The sequence below is a fragment of the Lissotriton vulgaris genome, chromosome 3_1 (genome assembly GCF_964263255.1).
Source record: "Lissotriton vulgaris chromosome 3_1, aLisVul1.2, whole genome shotgun sequence".
NCBI lineage: Eukaryota > Metazoa > Chordata > Amphibia > Caudata > Salamandridae > Lissotriton > Lissotriton vulgaris.
Genome location: NC_141689.1, coordinates 1,076,169,511 through 1,076,188,174, shown reverse-complemented (window position 1 = coordinate 1,076,188,174; position 18,664 = coordinate 1,076,169,511). Strand labels below are relative to the sequence as shown.

Genomic DNA, 18,664 nt, shown 5'->3' with positions numbered 1-18,664 from the left:
GATAATTTCACCTGGTCCCCAGCGATGGGCGCAGGATCGGCGTTAACTTTGGCCCAAGATTCGAATAAGTCTCTCGAGACAACCAATGTAACCTCCTATGAAGGGGAAAGGTGTGCAGACGTTTACCAGTTCCATTTATCAGCCTGGACGCAGCAGACTTAGCTTAAAAGGCAATATTGTCTATGTGATAAAACTGGACAAAAGTCAGAGCAGAGGCTAACCTCTCCTGTAAGGAATAGGATATATAATCTTCTGTAGACAAAGTTGGCAAACCGGGGACTGTGTGAAGACATTCTTATTGTTAGTCATGTTGAAAGTCAAGCACAGAACCCAAAGATGGACGTCAATGGCTTTCTTTTCTTCTGCTCTCTCCTGCACTCCACTCTATCTTCCTTCTCCTCTCTTAACCCCTTCAATTCTGATGACGGCTGGGAGCCGTCATGGCACACAGTGATCGTGTGCTGATGACGGCTCCCAGCCGTCATGACCACGCCCGCGATCGGAATGTGCCGCACAGGAGCGGAATTCCGGCCGCGGGCAAGGGGTTAAGTCCCCCCTTTACTCCTACTCCCCGTTGTCCAGTCATTGCTTCCTATTCTCATCTCCAGCTCTCCATCCTTTTCTATTGTGCTTGCTTTCGTCTACCCCTGCATTCCTCTTCTAGTCTCCTTTCCCCTCTATTCTCTCTTCCCCCTGTGCCTTTGCTCGCCGCTGGGATCCCTTCATTTGCTACCCCGTGCCACCTCTGAGCGCTGCTCTCCTCTCTATCAGCTCTCTCCTCTGCTCCTCCTGTTGGGCACTTCTCCTCTCCATTAGGTCTCAGCTCTTCACTCTGCTCCTCTTGGCTACCCCTTTTTCCACCCCCACACTCCCCGCCTGCCTCTCCTCTCTTCTCCCCTCCTCGCCTCTTCCCGGTCTGCCTTGCTGACCTCTGTTTTCCCCAGGGTGAATCCTCTCCCCTCACGCTGTTCTTATCTATCTCTACTTTCCACTTTCCTTTTAGTCGTCTTTACCCCGCCTTCTTTCTATCTCACTCTCATATCCATCTTAGAAGCCTCAGTTTTTGGTGGATTTTACATGCATGGAGCCTTCACCTCAATTGCAGCTTTCAAGGCAGTAGAGACGTTTAACCTCCCTCACAAAGACTGGTCCCCTTGAGGAATGCCTTTCTGTTCTAGCCCCTCTTCATGTGAGCTGCAGTAAGACGTCAGGATAAGGCTGGTCTTACCGCCATTTTGGAATGGGAAGAAAACGCCCAATAGTAGACAAGGGGATGCAGCTCTGGTATCAAGTGAGGCCACAGGTTGGAGTTGCACAGCTTGAATGGTTGGCAGGTTTCACGGGAGAGATGCAGATGGAAACATAACATGTTCTCTAACATAGGGACTGCTTCTGGTGTGGTTGATATATGGAGGAGATTGACAGCGTCAGAAATTAGGAGTATTCTAGGAATTAACTTCAAACTTCTTTCTGGTATGACCACTCTCTGTCTCCTACTTTATACTTGCATCATTCGAAAATGTCCCCACACTTTCAGCTCGGCATTTAGAAATGAGCTGATTGGGGCAGGTGTACAGATTACCTGAATGTCATTGACAGGCTAATGTGTCATATCCTCTGTCAATGAAAGAGAAGCAGATAGTGTACTGTTGGACTAAGATAACATTTCCAGAAAACAAATGAAAAGATTTTACCACAAAGGTGGACAGTATCTAAGCAGTCATTCAGCAGACTTTTCGGCATCTTAGTACACTATGGAAATGCGTTCTGCTGATTTTCCAGCTGGAAACACTGACGTCAGAATACAGTTCATGTTATCAGAGACATTTTTTTCCTTGACTATCATGGTTTAGTAAGGATTACTAATCTAAATGTATGTTTGCAGTTGAGGTCAACATATTATTGAGAGCACAAGAGACACTGCTCTATAGAACCTTTAATTTGCGATGTGTAATATTTTAAGGACTGCCTGGAGATTAAAAGAAAGTGGATGAAGTGGAATTACTGAGGAACTCAACACAGTCCTTGGATCCTCCGGGCTATTGCTTCATAGCCCTGAGCATGCAGACGTTCAGCTTTCTATGGAGTGCTCTTCTTATGTCTGTACAGAACTACTTGAGGTAGACTTCCAGTCTCTCATTCGGGTCTAGGGTGAAGTTTCCCTCCTAGCGAAGAGAGGAGGCATACCTCACGGTCTTTCTTGGGCTTAAAGACTCAGGGGCATATCAAGAAACGGCATTAAAATTATCCCCGCTTTAGCTGCAGGAAACTGCCCCTAAAGCGGCGATGATGGGCTTGATAATATGCCCTTATGAATTCCCATAGAAGCCCATGTTCGGGTGTGAACATGGGCTTCTATTGGAATTCTCAAGGGCATATTATCAAGCCCATCATTGCCGCTTTAGCTGCAGTTTCCTGCTGCTAAAGCGGCGATAATTTTAACGCCGTTCTTGATATGAACTGTAACTGTAACTCGCTATCCTCTTAGATATATAGGGAAAAAGAGAGAAGTGTATTATGCATGACTCCATGCCCTCTTGTCCTCTGACCCTGGAGAACATTTTGGGTTGGTTTTTTTTCCCTCGCCAGCCTTAACTCTGCCCCTTTAGGAGGATCTCTTTGCCTTACCAGGAACTCCTTGCAGGTTGACCTTGAGACTGGGAAGATAAAAGAGAGAGAGTTGCCAAGCTTCCTCCTGATAAGTTTTAGTGGCAGGTATATGGGATGAGTTGCGAATATCCCCTGTGGCAGCCAGCGTCCTTCCTGCATAAGCAGACCCATACCACAGTGTCTACCCTTGTATGTTGGACACGTGTGTCATGTGGCAAGGCTCTAATGGTGGCGACCCATGTTGCCTACAATTCTCTACAGCAGCGCCAAATAGCTCTTTATATCTTTGTGTCTGGCTGATGCTCGGTACAGAAAACAACGAGTACTGTGGTGTCTCAAGCCCTGCCGGGGAGAGATGACATCAGTACAGGTAAGCTGGTGACAACATAATGTGCAATCTACTATCATTTCTCCTTAAAGGGGCAAGTGTAAGTATGGAGGGTATGGGGAGCCTGTGGAATCCTTGCTGGGAGTAGAGCTCATGACTTTGACCACATATAGATTTGTTGCTTTTTAAAACGGACATATAAATGTCAAAGGCGATTTGCAGTTGTCTGTGTGGGATTGAGGGGCTTGTATGTGGCAAAACTCTTCATGTTCATGATCACCTTCTTGAAATTTAGTGTTCATTCAATGTTATGCCCCCATATCGATACACCGCTAAAGGCTGAAGTATCCAGTAGTGGCGTAGAGGAAAAGCGCGATGAGAGGTAGACATTACATACTAATTGCATTGTTCCTATAATCATAAGCAAGTTCTAAGATAAAGTGCGATGCTCTTGAGAGATTTTGAAGTGTGATGAAGACATCCTTTCTGTGATCCACCAGAGCAGCAGTTTCTGCATGCATTCCTTTCTCTAAACCAAATCTGGTTAGATATTTGGACCAATTTCTGAATTTTTGAATTCGGAACTCCTGCAAAACAAAAGTATAAACATTTCACATTAGCTCAGAGAAACTTCACATTTATAGCCATTTACCAGTAAAATACCTGAAAGGATACTTATTAGTTGCTTTAAGAAAGTTACAACAGTTGAATTCTTTGGTCAGTCAGTGAGATGATCGCCTTGGTCACTGTACGCATCAATGCACCCGGAAGCAACATGAGATCTTACATGCAACACTAACGCGAAATGTTTATCCTTAGGATATGGATACAATAACTATGAATAGCAATTGGGAGATGAATTTCCCAAAATAATTATTGTATGCAGTCTTGTGCTAAATAGCAGGACATAGTTATCACATGAGATTTATGGAGCCTGGAGCCTTCTATGCAGATCTTCCTGTGGAACCCAATGGAAACTGCAAGTGCAGACTACTGCTGTTCACCTGATTCAGGGGAAATTATTGTGTATTTGCTTTATTTATGATAAGTGTTGACAGTAAAGTCACACATATGGGTCACGGTGACTCTCGTAGCATATAGGGGAAAGCAATATTTGAGCCCTGGGTGCTATCTGAGCAGCTCAGTGGCATCACTGGGATGTCCTAGACAAAGTCCCTTGGGAAAGGGCAGGAGGCATTTTGACCCTCTGAACACTCTCTACCCCTTAAGGGGAACAGGACGCGGCCTAGGGGGTCAGGGAAAGGTGTAGTCCATTACGAGGCCAGAGAAGGAAGAAGCCCACTCATAGGAGCTCTCCACCAGAGGACTGCATGAGAATGTGTGTAAGCTTCAGTTGTGTGTGGTGGATCCTTGTCAATACAGAACTGAAGCCCACCCTACTCTGTCCCAAGGGCCCTAGTCCCATCTCTACAATCACTAAAATTAGGGTGAATATTTATTAAAAGTTCATACCACGTAGAGCAAGCAAAGTTTTGGCACTGAGTTGCATGAACAGGAGAGAGCTGAACAAAGCAATATCGACTAAGGTATGGCACTCTTGAGCTCTCTTTCTGCGCTGGTGCGCTTAAGACTGCCTAGCATCAACCCATAAAAGTTATGAATTGCCATTTATGATTGTTTGGGGTTTATTTATAAGCTCCTTGCATTGCTGGTGCATCACTTTTTGTGATACTTCGGTGGCGCACGAGCCTGCTCCATATTTACCAGGCAGCACTATGCCACATTTTTTGGCTTAATGCTACCTTGTAAATATTGTTTCTTTTAATTCAGTTTTCTGCGTTAAAGGGACATGGAATGGGTGTTGCTGGGGGCATTTGAAACATCATCATGGCGTTTTGGAATCGTAAGTCTGAAGCAGCGCTAAAAACTTACGCATCCCCAGGAGAGCAGAGGGAGGCACAACAAGGAGAAATATCTTTATTCTGCAGCACACAAAGAAAAATCCTCTTGTGATTGTTTTTGTGCAGGAAGGTTTCACTGCAAAAACTCATAAACAAGGCCGTTCCTGCACATAAACAATCATTTCCCACAACGCAGGCTCCCTAGATGAATTTAGAGCCAGCGTAGAGAGAAATGCAGGGCTACACCGTATTGTTGTAAATACGGTGCAGCCCTGCATTTCTAAAGTGAGAGACTGCAGCGTTACCCTTCTTGACTTAACGCCGCGCTCCTCCACTTTAGTTGTGAATAAGCCCCTGTCCATTTTTTAATGCATGTGACTGCATAAACAAGCGCTTGCTGGAGCCATTTAACCTCATCCGTGCTGCCACGATTTACCGCCGGTGCCCAATGTTAATGGGTGTGGTCATGACGGAACGGTTCCGTCATGAGCACAGCCCAACCGATGCTCATGACGGAACCGTTCCGTCATGAGCATCGAAAGGGTTAAGGATATCTGTGGTGTGTATAGGAGAGCAGTCTGCCTTCCTAAAACAGGGCATGAGCTATGAAAATTGAAACAGCGCTGCTTCAGACCAAACTTCCATCAATGTATTCCTTCCTTCTCCTACAGCTCCTCCTAGAGCTCTGAAGTTGGTCTGTGACACACAACGCTACATAAAACAGACATGTAATCGGCTTACGGTGGTGGAGCTTAATGTGCTAGAAGATAGGAACTTTCAGAAAGTACACCCCATGCCCTGTACAGAATTATAGACTCCTTGAGCCCAGTTTGTAAAGGAAGTTTTGCATCTTCTCCCACAGGTTACCTTCCTTGTGTGGGAACACATCTAAGACTTTCTGGAGCTTACAAACCTTTCCAGAAGTACGCCTTGAAAACTGTGACAGTTGCCAATTTTCAGGTGTACTCCAAGCGGGATATTCTCAAGAACCTGCCATAAAAAACGCCAAAATCGGTTATAGCAATCTTTCATAACGCCGTCTATCACAGAAAAAATAACTTAGTGTCAACGTCGTATTCTGAACACGGCGGTAGCATGCAATAGTTTCCCGACAATGCGTCAAATGTCCGCGATAAAAGTCCCTGGACGCTGATAAAAATCTAAACCCCAACGTGAAAAAACTTGTGATGGGCACAACTGCGATAAAAAATCCAGTGAGAAGCCACGCCAGCCTACAAGTCCGACAAGTCAGGTGGCCAAAATCACTATAAAAGCGTCAACCAAAAACACAAACAAGACCCAAACAACCATAGAGGTAGCCAGAGCAAGTACAGAGGACAACCAGAACCCCACAAGCCCCATGGAGGACCAGCCTGGGACCATCATTGGGGAACAGTGGCAGGAGTTGGGGGACCGGACACTTCACAACATGACCTGAGCCAACAGCAACAGGGTGAGTAATGACCAGTGATTGGGGGGACTGGGGGAGATGGGCACAATGGCACACATGCACAAGTTAAGTATAGAACATCTGCGGACAAACTATGTCCAAGAGTCACAACTCAAACCAAGAGCCCAATTTACACAAGTCTGCAACATCTCAGCACTGCATAAGCACAGAAGTGAAAGGCACACCGCCTGAAAGGGATAAGGGCCAGCCAAATCAGAGCCGAAGGGGCAACTCAACCACAATGCAGCACACACACAGTCTGACAGTAAACTTGTACAATGCCTGAACATACATGTGATAGGAATGGAATGCAACCTGGATGCACTCAGTTTGAACTAGTAATCAATGTTGATTCAGATGAGGATTCAAATGCTTAACTAAGTTAAGCATTTGAACATACATGTGAACACAATGTCAATCTGCATTTCCCCTTCACATTGCGGAGGGAGAATCAACACCTCCTACAGAGTAGACCCAATAACTCAGCACTGATGATGAAGAGGACCTCCCCAACATATACACCGACACACTCCAACAGCTCAGGGACAGCTCCAGCACCCCACCTCCAGGAGCAGGGCAGGCCAGCCACATACATGAGACCCTTCCCCCTGCAAAGAACAAACAGCAGGAAGCACCCACCACCACAGCTGTCTCCCAAGACCCCCACGACTAACACACGGCCTTCCAACGCCTGGTGTTGGGGTGCCAGGAGGAGATGTCTGACCAGCTGCGGGTGGGGTTCGACCTCATGGCAGTCAAACTAGATGCCATACATGGGTGTCCAAGTCCCATCAGGGACCACTCACAGTCCCTAACGGACACCCACTGTCCGCTCCTTGCTCTACAACAAGCCATGGCTGACATCGCTGGAGTCATGACTCTGAGCCAAGAACAACTGTCTAGTCAGAGTGGCCCCAGCAATGTCATCCGTGAGTTGGACACATAAGGAGGATGATGGAGAGCTTGGAGCGGATGCAGGTTGAAAGAATGTTTGCCACGGCTGCACACCAGCAAGATGTAGCTGTAATCTTCCATGCTCTGCAGATCCTCGTCATGGCATTGCCACCACAAGGCCTGGCGCGGATGGATGCTGGTGCTACTACTACATCAACAACTCCTCCCCCTGAAGTGTCAGTGCCACACAGTAAAGCGGATTTTTCTCCTACGTCCCCTGATGTGTCACTGCCACACAGTGATGCAGACAAAACACCACCACCTGCATGTGAGACACCTGACACATCAACAGACAAAGACAATGATGAATCTGGCTTTGTGGCTAGAATGAAGTGGTATCATTTATTTATTTATTTGCTGGTTTTTATAGCGCTTGAATCAACTCCAGATGGAGTATCTCTGCGCTTATGGTGCCGGCTAAACAGAAGATGTGAATTGGAGCAGATGCTAGATCTCATTTTTAAATAAGACAGTTTTCAGTTGCCTTCTGAATTTTAAGTGCTCAGTACACTGTCTTAAGGACAGAGGGAGTCTGTTCCATAATGTGGGTCCTGCAATTGACAATGCTTTATTCCCATGCCTCGCTTTCTTGGCGCGAGGCACCACTAGGAGCAGATTATTGCTTGATCTTAGTGTTCGAGATGGAATGTAAGGAATAAATTTGTTTTCAAGATATGCAGGCCCTTGTCCATGGAGACATTTGTGTATCAGGCAGGCTATCTTGAATTTTGTTCTTTGCCGGATCGAGAGCCAATGTAATTGCTCAAGGAGGGGTTTAGATGGAGTTCTTGGCGGAGCATTCAGAACTAGGCGGGCCGCTGTGTTTTGAATGACCTGGAGCTTAGCCAACACGCCTTCATTGGCAGAAAGCAGCAGGCCATTACAATAGTCGATCCGACTTAGCACGAGTGCCTGTACTAGCGTCCTCCTAAAGGAATCTGGCAGTAAAGGGAAGACCTTACGCAGCAGGCTGATGGTATGGAAACAAGAACCCGAGATGAAGTTGGAATGCTGTTTTAGTGATAGTTCTTGATCCAGACGGACCCCCAGGTTTTTCACTATCTGCTTGGGTTCTGGGGCTGCTCCCAAGTCCTGTGGCCACCAATCCGGGGCCCATAGCATCCTGGCTTCTCCAAACAGCATGACTTCCGTCTTGCTGACGTTGCACTGAAGGCAGTTGGAGGACATCCAGTGCGCCACTGCCTTCATGCCTGATGAGAAGGAGTTTCTTACTTCAGCGGAGAGGGTTTTAAAGGGGAAGAGGAGCTGGGTGTCATCAGCGTAGGATACTGGGGTAAACCCGTACCTACGCATCACTCTAGCCAGGGGTGCCACATAAATGTTGAAGAGGGTCGGGCTTAGACACGAACCCTGGGGCACCCCTTTTGATATCTCCATCTCCGCTGAACGATATGCACCCATGGTGACAGTCTGGGTGCGATCGGATAAAAAACTCCTTAGCCAGGCAAGGGCTTTGTTCTTGATGCCAGCGTTCGACAACCGCTCAGTCAAGATGGAATGTGACACGGTGTCGAACGCTGCAGACAGATCTAAAAGAACCAAGATTACTGAGATGCCCTTGTCCTGGTACATGTGCAGGTCATCAGTGACTGACAGAAGGGTGGATTCAGTGCTATGTTTGGGTCTGAAACCTGACTGAGAGTAGTCCAGAGCCCCAGCAAGTTCGATATAGCTGGAGAGATGGTGGTTGGCATGCTTCTCAGTCAGTTTCCCTAGGAAAGGTAGTAAGGAGATGGGCCTCAGATTAGCCAATTCGGTCCACGGAGTCGCAGTGTTTTTCCTGATTGGTCTAACAATGGCTCGTTTCCATTCTCTAGGGACATTGCCTGTGCTCAGAGAGAGGTTTACCATGTCTCCAATCATGGGGCAGAGTTGGTCAGCTAGGGCGGGCATTATCCTCGCTGGGATAGTATCGTCTGGGCTACCACTTTTGATCTGTGAGATCAAAGAGAGGATGTTATCAGACGAAATAGGAGGGAAGGTATCAAGAGAGTAAGTATTCTGCTTCAGGTCGGCATCTATTTGGAGAGGCGCTGTATCAGTAGTGGTGGTCTTGTTGGCGCAAATTATTTTCTCATAAATTTTGTCTATTTTTTCTGTAAAAAATTGAGATATTTCATTGCACAACTGCTGTGACGCTACCTCTGATGTTTCACATGCTGTAGGTTTGACAAATGTTTGAAGGATTTGATAGAGGACCCTGGGTGAATTCCCTGCAGCTGTGATTTGTGCCGTAATATGGGTTTTTCGTGCTACCCGGATGGCTTTGTGGTAGATGGATAGTGAATCCCAATATTTGTTCTTGTCCTCTACCAAATGAGAAGTTCTCCACTTCTTCTCAAACTTCCTGGCGGTTAACTTTAACGTCCTTAGATGGTCCGAAAACCAGACTTCCTGTTTTTTAGCAGGTCGGGGTTTAAATAGCTTCATGGGGGCAATTTTTTCTATCGCATCCCTAGTTGCACGTTCAAATTTTCCAAGTGCAATTTCAGCATTATCAGTGGGGAGGATGGCAAAGGGCTTGAATTTTCCCTTGAAGGAGTCAGCAGTAACTTTGTGCCATTGTCTGCGTACACTAGGTAGGGAGATAGTGCTTGCAGGGGTAGAGTTAGAATACGGGGTGTAGAATTCCATTATGAAGTGATCAGTCCAGTTAACCTGAAATCCAGGTAGACATGAAACTGACAGGAAACTAGATAAAATCAGGTCAAGAGTGTGTCCAGCCTGATGGGTGGGCCCAGAATTTCGTTTTATAAGTCCTAGTAAGGATAAATCTGTTAGTAAGGTCTGTGCCTCATTACAATCCATCCTTTCGCTGTGTACATTAAAATCCCCTACTAGTATGAAGTTGCTTTCATTATTTATATGAGGGGCCAGTAGCTCAATCAGCCTATTGGAGAAATTTGTGCAGGGCCCCGGAGGGCGGTATACTAGGGCACCTTTTTGATTTTCTTTGGGGGACCATACGATTTTAAAAATTAGTAGTTCAATTTCAGGGGTACTCAGCTCATCTAATATCGTAATGCTAATTTCTTGTTTGTGCACAATGGCTATCCCACCACCAGCTTTTATTGGCCGGTCCAGTCTGACTATCTTGTAGCCGTCAGGAATTCCTAGGGTTATAGCAGGGGTGGAGTGTGGTTTTAACCATGTTTCTGTGAGATAGCACAGGTCGGGTTGTTTTGAGGAAATTAGGTCCCATACTTCGGCAGTATGTTTGGAGAGTGACCTAATATTGCAAAGGATGTTTTTCCTCCCCGAGGGAGTCTGGCTAGAATCATTCTCAGTATTGCTAGGCGATTTACATGGTTGGTAGTGTTTAGCCTCAATATTGTCTCTTATTAGAGTACTGAACTGACTGTGGCAATGATAGCAGGAGAAAGGGCCTTCTATCTCAGGGAACACATCCCGTTTGCAGCCCGATAGTGGGGCAGAATTGAGTTGCCGCCATATGGAAGGGTTCAGCTTGGTTCTGCCCTCTGCATCATGCCCTGGATTAACACCTTTCACTGTCCCTCTTTACACTGAGCAACACTCACCTTGGACCTCGACATGGACTGCCATATTTGGTTAGGTTATCAATGACACAGTAATCACACTGCAGACTGTAGTCTTTCACTCCCTATGAACTTGTCAATCCCGAAAGTACTCTGGCTGGCCCTCCACGGGCCATCAATGTAAAGTGGGGTTTGAATGGCCCTGTACCGGTCCAGCTTCAACACTCCACTGAATGTGAAGAAAACATTCCAATTCACACAGATGTGTCATGGCCATGATCAATCAAGAATGAAAGTATGGATGAATGTAGGGACAGTGATTCCACAAAAAGGTACTCCCTGGGTAATGCTATCAATGCACATGTATGGCCGTGACCCAGATAGGCATTGAGACACACATTGTCATTCAAATCAACACACATCACAGTTGAATACAAGTGAAAGTGCGAAGACTTAAGTAGCATATGCGTGTCAGTACGGGCAAGATAAGTGCCACAACATGCAGACTAATGCAGCAGTATGTCAGAAGTTGTCAAGCGCCGCTGTCCACTCCGCATTGTTGTCTGCTCATGTATTCGGAGTCCAGGTGAATGCAACCATGTCCACTGTTGTCGTGGGATATGTGACCAGATCTCCAAGATGCAACAATGTGTTGGGACATGTGCAATGTGTTCCAATCTGTTGTGTCCCAGGTACGTAGTTACTCGTCCATGAAAGCAAATGCAGCTTTGTAGGCTAACATTTCCAACATAAGGTCGTTGTCGACTTCATCAAAAAGGACGGCGATGCGATCCATTACCAGGTCCGGACAGATGTGCTGCCTCCACCCCCTTACACCAATTAGCACTAGTGGGCTGGAGGACACTTAAGCTGCCCTCTATTAACCCGGATGATCCCCACTCATTAGCTTCTAAGATGGCTGCCCTGAAAAGAAGCTAAGAGCCATACTTCAGGATTTGGCATTTGTTAATAAGGTGCCAGAGCAATTAGCCAACGAGCGGAACAAATAACAGCCTAAAGATCCGATGCCCGGGACCCCGGTCCTCGGTGCTAAGGCATCAAAGTCCAGAGGTCTGTCCCTGTGAGTGGCCGATCTATTCAAGTGTTCCACTCTAGCAAGGAGGCTGTACCCTGTCAGGGATCCCTGCAGTCTGCCACCTGTCCTGGGCCTAAGAAGAGAGCACCATGACCCCTGCAGTGGGAGTGTTCGTCCAGATCAAAGGCTGTGAGTGCACCACAGACACACACCAAAATCTCCTGGGAGTGCCTGATCAACGCAATGTTGAGACAAAACGACCTTGAGGTCATCCAATCCTTCGTCATACACAACAAATGCAATGTGAAAAGTTACAGTTTAAGAAGAACAGATCATACTAACTGCAACTCCTTACCAAACTGCACACTTGGCCCAGAGCAGCGGCAGCGGATACAGCCTGTAACCAGGGGCTGCAACACCGGGACAGCGAGAGCGAGGGCTTCTTTGCCGACACCGTCAAGAGTCAGCACTGGTGAACTACTCGCGCCGCCGCCCCGGGACTGCATTTCCTGGCAGGCTAAGCGGCGGCGTGCCCTTTAAACTGCTGAACGGCGCCAGGAGGCGCATTTAATCAACGCGCTCCCCGCGTCGCGGACGCCAGGCCAAGCCCGGGCCAAGGGCGAGCCCGTTACAGACCGAGCAAGACCAGACCGGGCCCACCCTCTTGGCTCGTGGAAGCCTGGTCTGGAGCTTTGTAAGTTCATCTTTAACCTGACTGTGAGGACCTGCTCAAATCCAGCGGGGAAATGGAGATAAGGGAAAAGAGAAGTAAAGCTACGGCATCCTCTGCTATGGCGGCAGGTACTCTGGACAATTTTCTCATCAGACCTCATTCATTGGTGGCAAATGAACTAACTGTTTTAGAAAAAAGACTCTCACAAGGCATTGAAAGTGTTAGGAGATCATCTTTGGGTTTAATAGCTAATGCAAACCCCCTGAAAGAAACGAGGATTCTCACACTGCCCTCAAAGACAGCATTGACCAAACAATATCATCTGTTTTGCAAGACTTAAGGTCTAGACCATCCCTCCCCAGTGATTCGCTGTCGGCTAGTCCTGAGGTCACTGCTGTTCAGATTACTAAAGGACCATTGTCCAAAGGGGCCCAGAACATCAGCCCCCCACAATCACGAGGGGTGAGGGAAGGGGCTATCCCGAAGAGGAAAGGTGGGTGGCAGAATAAGGGTGGGAAAAAGCTAAAATTAGATCCACGCTCCAACCCTACAGAGACTCCGGGTCACTTAGTGGACCAGGTCTGCCCCCCATTACAAAATGTCAACTGTAGTACACCCCCCCAGACTCTGATGGCAGCACAACCTGCTGCTTTCAGGGTTGGGGAGGGGAACACGTGAGGGGAGGAAAATTCTACCCAAAATCTGAGTAACACCTTAAATCTCTGTTGGATCCCCTGGTCGCCAAATTAGACTGCATTGAGTGCAGACTACAAGCATTAGAAAAGGCCACCGGGGGCATTACGGACCTTTTACAAGGTATGGGGTCCAAACAGAGTATATGTGGAGTAAATGGGGGGCTACGCGTCTTCTACCGCCCCTACCTTACCTTTTTCCCGCCCACTGAATCATTCTATCACTTCTATATCGGCCCTCTCGAGCCTACCAATCCCCGCCCCTCCAAATCCCCCTACTGCATCTAATCCCCCCACTGTAGCTAATGTTCCTCAATCCAACATTCCTACACTGGCAGCTCCCCTGGTGTCGCATTCTTTGCCCCGACCTGCGCAAGATGAAAATCGAGCAAATATAAAAAGGCAGTAAGCTTACCCCCCGAGGCTGCCCCTTACGTGATGGTTTTAACTGGTGCCCCAGAGTTAAGAGACCCTAAAGTAGAAAGTTTCGCTTCCCTTAAAAATAAGGTGATGAGCTGGCTGAATATCTATAGACCTCTTCCCCTGAACATTAAAAGTGAAATTTTGATGGTAAGAAGAGCCCCCTGGGTGGGATATTCCCCAAAGACAATCAAGGTGGATTGCATCCTGGTAAACTTCAGGAACCCAGCTATTGTTTCACATATCTGCAATTGGTTAGGCAGCACGGGGGACACAGTAATCCAGCCTCTCTCCCTGTCCTTCTTCTACCCTCCCGTAAATCCATCGCAGGACCCAGGAACGGTCGAAGAGTGGACCAGGGTGGGCCGCAGAGGCTAAATCAGAGGTCCTAGGCCTAATTTTTTAGTAATTCCAAGGCCTATTGATTATCTTCATAACAACAGGTACAGTTGCCTTGAACAGGTAGACTGACTTTACAGGGAGGGTTGCCCCCAGGGTAGTCTTGGGGGCCGTGCCCCCATAATCGGGGATACCTTGCGGGAATCGGACTCGCGCAGTGAAGTTCAGCAGGGGGCTCCGGTGGTTGTTACTGATGCATGGGGCATGCAGAAAGTAATTAACAATCATGATCTAACAGGCACAACGGCAATTGATCCCCCTACGCAAGCTCAAGACAGTTTCCCTGGCCCATCTAAAACAAAAATTGTTTCCTGGAACGTGGCAGGACTTGGTAATAAACTGGCCTGTCTGGAGTGGGGCTCTTTTATAGACACGATAGATGTATGCCTTTTTCAGGAAACATGGGCACGGGAAGAACAATTTCGAATAGGGTATGCCTCATATACAGTTCCCGCAAGGTGGGGGGGAAGGGGTAGACCCTCGGGAGGGCTAACAATTTGGATTAGAACCGATCTAGGCTGCACTGCCAGGGTGAAGAATACGGCATCAGAGGATATCCAATGCGTGATCCTGAAGTGGCAGAATGGAACAAGACTTGCCTTGGCTAACATCTATTCCAGACCTGTGAGTGTTACATCCAAGTCTAGAGCCATTGAGGAGCTTGCCTCCTTCCTTGGTGATATCACTGAGGGAGTGACTTGTGTGATAGGGGGAGATTTCAACTCCCACTTTGAGCCACTTGTGGGGCTGATGGATGCTGTAAATCAGGAGGAGGAGGATGCATGGAAAATCCCCCAGGTGGCTGGGCCTCTAGTAAGGTCATGGTCCCCTTTGGCACTACAAATAACCACTATGACGTTGAACCACTCAATGAGGGCCTGCAATGGTCGGGTGAAATCGGACATTCCTCCTATGAATACTTTTAATAAACCAGGAAGGGAGGCACGCCTTGACTACATTCTAGTAGAATGTAGTTCTTAGCATAGGGTTCTAGATTTTAGAGTGGCCCAGAGGGGAGAGAGTTATCACAATCCTCTGATTCTTGATTTCGCACTCCCAGATGTGATAAGGGGCAGTTCTAAATCTGAGTCTGGGCAAATTAATAGAGCCCTACTCTCAAACAACAGATGCAGGGTAAGATGGGACAAGCTGGTTACCCACCCAGATCAGGTAGCGGAGCTTTACGCTCGGCTTATCCCAACACTAGAAGCTGTAACCGAACTTAAGTCACTACAACCGGCACATGAAATCCATCACAAGCTGGCAGAAATCAACAGGACATTATTCACTAGCCTAGCCGAAATTCTAAATCCTCCGGCTTCCAGAGTGAGCAGGGTAGGTAGTAAGCCCAGCTGGTATAATAAAACCTGCAGACTAGCTAAAAAAGAACTCCTTGAGCCACTGAAAGAAAAAGGGACAGGGCTCTTATAAAGCATAGGAGGAAAGTGTACCGCAAATTAATTCATCATGCCAAGATTGAGTGGGGAAATGAGAATTGGGCAAACTTAACATCCGCCCTTGCAGTAAAAGATGCTCGTAAATTTGGGCAAATTGTAATAACAGGTTCTGCTGAACCTGAGCTGGCACTAGTACCCAATATTGCCGCAGAGGTTTGGGAACACCAGGGGGAGATCCTTATTGGGAATTTACACAGTGTAGGTTTAGACTTCAACTCGGATTCACCCATTTCTGAGTATGAGTTCACTGAAGGGAAGGTCAGGGATGCTATCACTAGACTCCCCGTTGAGAAAGCCCCGGGGTTGGATAAGGTCCCTGGAGACCTTTTTAAGCATGAGCCCGGGATATGGGCTCCATATCTAGCGTTCATTTTTAATAGAATCCTAGGGGGCATGGCTGTCCCAAGTACTTGGCTGGGAGCTGAGATAGTCCCTATCTTCAAGAAGGGGTCACCTCTGCTCCCAGCCAACTATAGGCCGATCAGCCTAATAGATGTATCACAAAAACTTTTTGCGAGGCTGATTTTGGATCGCCTCAAGTGTTGGTTGGAAAAGTTTGACATACTAAGGCCATATCAGGCGGGCTTTAGAAAGAATGTCTCGACCACGGACCAGATTTTTCGTTTAACCATGCTCTTCTGGAAAACTGTGAAAATTAATCGTGGCTCACTGTACACGGTATTCGTGGACCTCCGTGCGGCCTTCGACCTGGTCCCACGTTGGAAATTGTGGAGCGTGCTTTCAGACATGGGCATTCCTGCCCCTCTACTGAATATTATAATATGACTCCACAAAGAGAACTTTGCTAAGGTCAGGTGTGGGAGAGAAGGCAAACTGTCATCTAGCTTCCCCGTTGGCAGAGGGGTGAGGCAGGGGTGCGTCTTGGCGCCCACCCTGTTCTGCCTCTTTGTCAACGGGGTAATCGCACACCTGAATGCGGTCTCTAATAGAGATGCACCGAGGCTAGCAGGAGTCGGGGTCTCCGCGATTATGTTCGCGGATGATATCCTACTACTCTCGAAGACCCCCATGGGTATACAGCGAGTTCTGGACGCCTTTGTAAATTTTTGTCAAGAACGAGGGTTGGAAATAAACACCTCCAAAACCAAATTTATGATTTTTAACCCCCCGAGAATAACACGCCCTAGCCCTGTGATTGGAGGAGCTCGGCTGGAAAGAGTCCAGACGTTTAAGTATCTGGGTCTAACTCTCAACGAGAGTATGACCTGGGCTCAACATCAAATAAAATCGCAATTAAAGCTCACACAAAAGGTGGGGGGCATTCTTAAACTTTTGAGTAAGGCTACAGTTAAGCCAGTTGGACCACCGTTGGAAATTTATAAATTGCAGGCACGAGGGGCGGTAGTTTACGGTGGCGAATTGTGGGGCTATAACTGCTCTCCCGCGATCGTCGCCACCGAAAACAAATTCCTTAGACAGCTGGTCTCACTTCCACCAAGTACGCCACTGCTACCTCTAAGGCTTGACCTGGGCCTCAGACCTCTTAATGAGGAATTGGGCCTTAAACCCCTGACTTTCTGGAGGCGACTCCAGAGCTTAATAACTACAGGCAAGAGCTTATTGAGGTTTTGAAACTGCCTAATGCAGGGAAACTCCCCTAGTTAAAATATATAAAACATGAATTTGAAAGGCTGAGCCTCCCTCTTATGTGGAGTAACCCTGAGCAAGCATGCACTAACATTTCACGTAAGCAGCTGGCTAACCTGTAATTCGAACACAATCTATCTGCCAGCCTGTCTAATCCTAAATTAGGAACCTTGACGAACACCTTTTTAATGAACAAGGACTATTACAAATTAGAGCCTGTTCTGAATGACATTAGTCTCCCTGGTCTTAGGAAATGTTATCTCCAATGGAGACATGGCTCTCTGCCAATCAGATCCCTCACAAGTAAATGGTCACCCCCTTCCCCAAAAAATTGTCTGGGATGCTCGGCGGAGTTAATAAATGAACTGAATGTTGTATTTTTCTGCTCTGGTTATCAGATCCCCAAAAAAAGTGGATAGTTCCGATCTGTAAAAACCGATTAGACAGTGTCATGAAGCCTTTCAAATACTAAAGACTGATGTCTCCCCCCCAATTGTATTTGCTGTATCTAAATTTCTAGCAGCAATGTGGTGCATGAGACGGAACTATCTGAATGCTCAGCCTAGTGGGAGTGGGTAGACGCATGTAGATAGTTCTGGGGAGTCTGATTGCAAATTACATAAGTGCAGGGTTCCATGATGAACATGTTTTAATTGACAGTTTTTTTAATGATTTTTTTAATGATTTTATTGCACTGTGTTTTTTATAGCTTAAATGAATTTCCTCTGATGGTAGTTTTTATGGCAATGTATTGATTTATATGTATTGGAATTCCTTTTATGATAATATTGTTGCAATAAAGATGATAAAGTAAAGTAAATTAGCACTACAGCCCAATAGGGGAGCGGTTCAATGTGGTCACTGTACATGAGGATTTGCGCAATCTCCCAGGTCCAGCTGCCAGCATGTATGCCAAGTATCAAGGCATCCCATAAATGGGTATCACAGTGACACTCCTGGTCGTGGGCCAACAGGGGTGCACACACATGTCAAAATCCAGTTCAGCTACCATCCTGTTGGATAGGCAGAGATCCATTGACCACTCGAATATGCATCATCGACAATGCAACACAGGCTGAACGTAGGTGACGTTGGCAAAGCTTAAGCTTAGCCGGTAACTGATCCATAGCACTGCCAATGGCAGTGACCCCAGTAAATGTAGCATTTGTGCACGTTACAGTTCCACCAGACAGGGGTTGTTCGGCCATTGCGTTAGTGGCTCTTGTTGAAGCTGCACTATTCTGACCTGCGCCAGTTCTGTGGATGAAATGCCACATCTCGGATCAATGAGTTGTTTTTGTGTGCACCGGTTGTACGCCTGGGATGTTGTGGGAGTAAGTGTGAAGGCCATTTCATGCAAGATAACTTTGAGCAAGGACTCCTGTGTGTGGGGTGTGTATACGTTGATCTCTCGTCCAGCTGTGTGTAGTGTGGGAGTCAGCATCAGCTGCTATAGTATCTGTCAGTGGTTGCCAGGCAAATGCATTTCCTAGGTTGCAGGTGCAGATGTGCTTCCGCCTGATAGTTCGGACAATGGAGCTTTCATCCCTAGTGTAAGTTTGTAATCTGCTTGCATTCATGAAATGTGAAGTGGCTTCTTGGGGGTGGGGTGGGATGAGTGGGACTTTGGGATTCATTTTTGACATATCTTGAATGT

The 18,664-nt window shown here is 47.0% G+C and overlaps 1 protein-coding gene across 4 annotated transcripts in view; it reads right to left on the bottom strand.

Moving 5' to 3' along the window:
* Positions 1-555: 555 nt before the first annotated feature.
* The window catches only part of LOC147727423 (programmed cell death 1 ligand 2-like), a 367,618-nt gene continuing 349,509 nt past the window's right edge, over positions 556-18,664 (bottom strand). For all 4 annotated transcript variants that reach the window (XM_086961498.1, XM_086961500.1, XM_086961497.1 and 1 more), the window contains exon 6: positions 556-3,525. In XM_086961498.1, coding sequence (XP_086817624.1) covers positions 3,483-3,525 — 43 coding nt within the window. In that variant the 3' untranslated portion in view covers positions 556-3,482. The remainder of the gene's footprint in view (positions 3,526-18,664) is intronic.